Source organism: Echinops telfairi, unplaced genomic scaffold (assembly GCF_000313985.2).
Source record: "Echinops telfairi isolate 266 unplaced genomic scaffold, ASM31398v2 ScPeMD7_3533;HRSCAF=4204_1, whole genome shotgun sequence".
NCBI lineage: Eukaryota > Metazoa > Chordata > Mammalia > Afrosoricida > Tenrecidae > Echinops > Echinops telfairi.
The window spans coordinates 25,174,493-25,178,424 of record NW_022107432.1 but is presented as its reverse complement, the minus strand read 5'-3'; the positions used below and the strand labels follow the sequence as shown (position 1 = coordinate 25,178,424).

The following is a 3,932-nucleotide window of genomic DNA, read 5'->3' as shown; positions in this document are numbered from 1 at the left end:
TAGTTGTGGGGTTGTCCCACAGGCCCCCACTCTGCCCTGCCCTCCTTCTGGGAAGGAGCTCAGAGCTTCTCATCCAGCTCCAGGCCCTGGTTATCCTGGGCGAGCCTTGGAGAAGGGGCCGGGCTGCCAGCCAGCTTCCCACTCAGGTAGTTCTGGATGGCCGAGGCGCAATCCAGCCTCTCCATGGAGGTCATGAGGTAGTGCAGCTCCTGCAGGCTGCCGTTCTGCTCCTGAAACAGCTCCAGGATGGCGGCCGCGGGGCTGCGCTGGCAGGACAGGAATCTGATGGGAGAGGCATTGGGAAAAGAGGAGAGAGAGGATGCAGGGGCCGGCCAGGAAGGTCTCTCCTCTCTCAGCACCGATACTGTGACGTCCTGGGGCTCTGCACCCGCTCACGGTCAGCTCAGCTCGTCCAGGATCTGAGCTCTTGTGTCCCCACCCACCCAGGAGGCTTCCCTCCCAGGAGGCTCCAGAACTAGAAGAGCTCAGGGCTTTCCACTGGACATCTGTCCCAGGGGCTCAGAGCCGAACACCTATGCCTCTCTGTGCCTCCGCTCCCTCTTCCGGCACAGAGGGCCTGGCTGAGAGGACGTCTCGGGTTGTGTCCACCTGTGTCCAGCTGTCACTTTCTGGGATGGCCTTTCTCCACCTGCCCCGACCCCCAGCCCCACCCCTGGTCTCCTTCCTAACTCCTTTTCTTCTCCCCCGACCCTCAACCCCAGGCCACAGCATCCTGAAATGCGCTCGCTCAACCGTGGCTTTGATCACAAGCCCTCCTGCTCAAAAGCCTTTCTGGAATCTCCCCTGCTCTCCGTGCCTCCCACCACCACCCCACTACCCACCTGACTTCCCCCTTCATCCCACCTCAAGCCAGAACCTTCCTCAGGCCTGGCCCTTCCCACCTCGCACTGCAGCCACCTTTGCTGCTTCTCTCCCCTTCCTGCCCACCCCCCCCAACGCCCCCTATCCCTGCCAACCTTTCTAACTCCCACTCCCCGGCCCCTGCACGTGGAAGGGACCGCTCTGTGATCCCCTGTGCCATGGCGATGGCTCCCACAGGTCCTTCCCAGCCTAACTTTCAGCTATGCTCCGTGTCTCTGCTTACAACTTGTCGTGCACAGTTGGCTACAAACAATAAGGTACAGGGGAACCAGAAAAGAAAAGGCTCCCCGCCATCAAGTCCATGCCAAGTTAGAGCAATCCCATAGAGCAGGGGAGCCGTGCCGCTGTGGGTTTCTGAGACTCTGTATGGGAGAAGTCCCCCTCTTCCTACCGAGAAGCGGCTGGTGTTTTGAACACCTGACCTTCCAGATCTCACGCAGCCCCATGGGTACCCACGACCCCACCAGGCTCCTTTACAGGTGCCTTCATGCTTTTAACCTCTCTGTGTCCCTCCCTGGAGAAGGTCTGGGGGCCGCCCAGAGTAAAGCTCTTGGTTCTGACTAGCCATTCGAGCCCCTGGAAGAAAGCTAAGGCATTCGGCTTCCATAAAGGGGGCATTCCCCAAATCCCCCCCTGTGGGGGGAGTCTCCTCTGCGGATCAACTCAACGGCAGTGGTTAATGCCTCCGTGCTAGCAGCTCAGGCCTCCTGCTTTGTGGAACTCCTATCCCAGAGGAGCCTCGCCATTTTCAGAACACAGTAGGTGCTTGCTAAATGTGTGCTGAATGGGTGGTCTTGAAGTCTGCCCTGTCTTTGGGATGCAGCCCTCTAGCTCCATCTCCCAGGGGAAATCTTCCGTCACCATAGCACTCAGGTCCGGGACCCCCAGGGCTCAGCTCAGAATGATTCTCTGATTTCTGAGGCCCCTTGAAAGGGAGCGTGACTACATTGTGCCCACTGCGGCTAGTCTCTCGTGATCAGTTCGCATGCCAAACACTCACTGGCTGGCAGGTTTCTCTGCTCTGATTTACAATACTCGCGAACACCTGCTCTATGCCGCGGATCACAGCAGGTACTAAGGACGCTGCGATCAACAAAAATGGTGCACTTTTATAGAAAAGGGTATTGTAAGAAGTAGCCAGTAGGCTCTGACTTTTAAGTCATTGCCTTGCCTGGGGTCCAGTCCCTAGGGCGTCCCGAAGAGCCCACCCTCAGCTCTTCTGTTCACGCCCCTTCTTACCGGATTTTCATGCCACAGAGCCCCAGGTGGGAAGCCAGGCGGCGCCAGTCATTGCCCGTGATGCTGTTCGGTTCCAGCAGCATCTGAAGCTGCTCGAAGAGCTCCGGGGGCAGCCTGGGGCAGAGGAGCACTGGTGTTCTTGGAGGGGACGGTCATGGCGACCCAGGCTAGTGCTCCACCCCGCCCCCCACCCCACCCCTTCCTGGGGGTTGGCACAAGCTTCCCACGGGCTCAAGCTGCTGCAAGCTCACCTGTTGCACGGGGGAGGCTGGGAGACTGGGGGTGCTGCTGCCCAGGACTCCTCCTCAGATGCCTGGAACCTGACGATCTCCATGTATCTGGTCTCCAAGCCCTGGGGGGCAGAGGGACAGGCAGGGGGATCCTCAAATAGCCCCAAAGCAAGAAGCTGAGGCGCCAACCCCCACTCCTCATGTCTCTCCTTGAGCCTCTCACCCCTGGGCCACTTGCCAGGGACACAGCCCTGCCCCATCCAGAACTCTTTATCCTCTGCTTCCCTGACCCACAGCCCCACCTGCAGTCTTCCATGTACCCCTCAAGCCCTCCCCTTAGAAGCCGGTGACGGTGAGGCTTCGTCTCACACATTGGACATGTTTTCCAAAGAGCAGCAGGCCAAGTAGAAGGTCAGCCAAAAGGAGGAAGGCCCTCCACAGGGCGGGTGGACACAGTGGCTGCAACAATGGGGTCAAGTGTAACCACTGTGAGGAAGGCGCAGGGCTGGGCCAGGTTTTATTCTGTTGTGCACAGGGTTGCTATTGGACCACACCTAACAATCACAACACCCTATTTAGAAACTGGATCATGAAAGCCAAATGAGGTGCGTCCGAAGACACCAGGAGAGGTCCTGGGTGGGGCCAGGAAGCGGTTATTGAAGAATAGACACTGAACTCAGGCACCGGTGCCTCCTCCCTACCCCCCATCCTGCCCCCATCCCCAAGTGAGTCCATGAGGGTGTCTGTCTAACGTGAACCCTCAGGTCCCCCAGAGTCTCAACGTAGACGTCCTCATGGCTTCTCTTGGGGTGTGGTGGGGCGCAGCAGCAGAAAGCAGACAAGGACACAGGCCCCGCCTCTTTGTCCAGGGCACCCCAAGGCCCCACCCTTCCTCTACGCCCAGCTCCTACTCACATCCTGGAAGGTGTGCATGGTGACAATGATCTCATTGGTTAGTGCCGAGCAGTCCTCACTCTCATTGGCTGCGGAGGGAAGGCCGAGGAGGTGAGAGCAAAGCAGGTGAGCAAGATGAAAGGGCCGGCGGTGAGCGAGCGGGTGACTTTAAGGGAAGGTGTGGTATCATTGGAAACCTGAGAGGCAGGAAGGACCCCATGTCTTCTCCGTGGGTGTGCAAGGCCATGGGCGGGGCTGCGGAGCTCAGGGTTCGGGGAGGGGAGGGGAGGGGAGGGGAGTGGGCAGGAAGTGGGCATGGAGCCCCTGCGCTACCTTTTTTCCGGAAGCAGAAGGATCGGAAGGGGCATTTTCCGTGCCAGATGTGGAGATGGGGAACCAGCTGGCAACTACTATCATCCACATTCTCCCAACCTGGGGAGAGACGGGGAGGAGGGGCTTCAGAGAGCAGGGCCTCCACAGACATCCCAGCAGGACCTACTCTGTGGTCCTCCGGCAGGAGGGATGAGGTGCCAGAGAGGGAAGAGGGTCTCAGATGGACATGAGTCCCCAGAGCCCAGACAGGGGACCCCATTAGTGGTCTTCCTTCCACAGCCTGACATATACCCTAACTTCCCCAATGCACAGCCCAAGGGCAATTCCAGCTGTCAGCCTATAAAGGGGAGGGGC

The 3,932-nt window shown here is 59.1% G+C and overlaps 1 protein-coding gene across 1 annotated transcript in view; it reads right to left on the bottom strand.

Annotated features, from left to right (window-relative positions):
* Positions 1-59: 59 nt before the first annotated feature.
* UNC5CL (unc-5 family C-terminal like) overlaps positions 60-3,932 on the bottom strand; it is a 6,383-nt gene continuing 2,510 nt past the window's right edge. Inside the window, exons 5-9 of the mRNA XM_004710842.1 lie at positions 3,579-3,677; positions 3,267-3,334; positions 2,373-2,473; positions 2,122-2,235; positions 60-282 (exon numbers count right to left, since the gene is read on the bottom strand). Of these exons, the coding sequence (XP_004710899.1) occupies positions 60-282; positions 2,122-2,235; positions 2,373-2,473; positions 3,267-3,334; positions 3,579-3,677 (605 nt within the window). The remainder of the gene's footprint in view (positions 283-2,121; positions 2,236-2,372; positions 2,474-3,266; positions 3,335-3,578; positions 3,678-3,932) is intronic.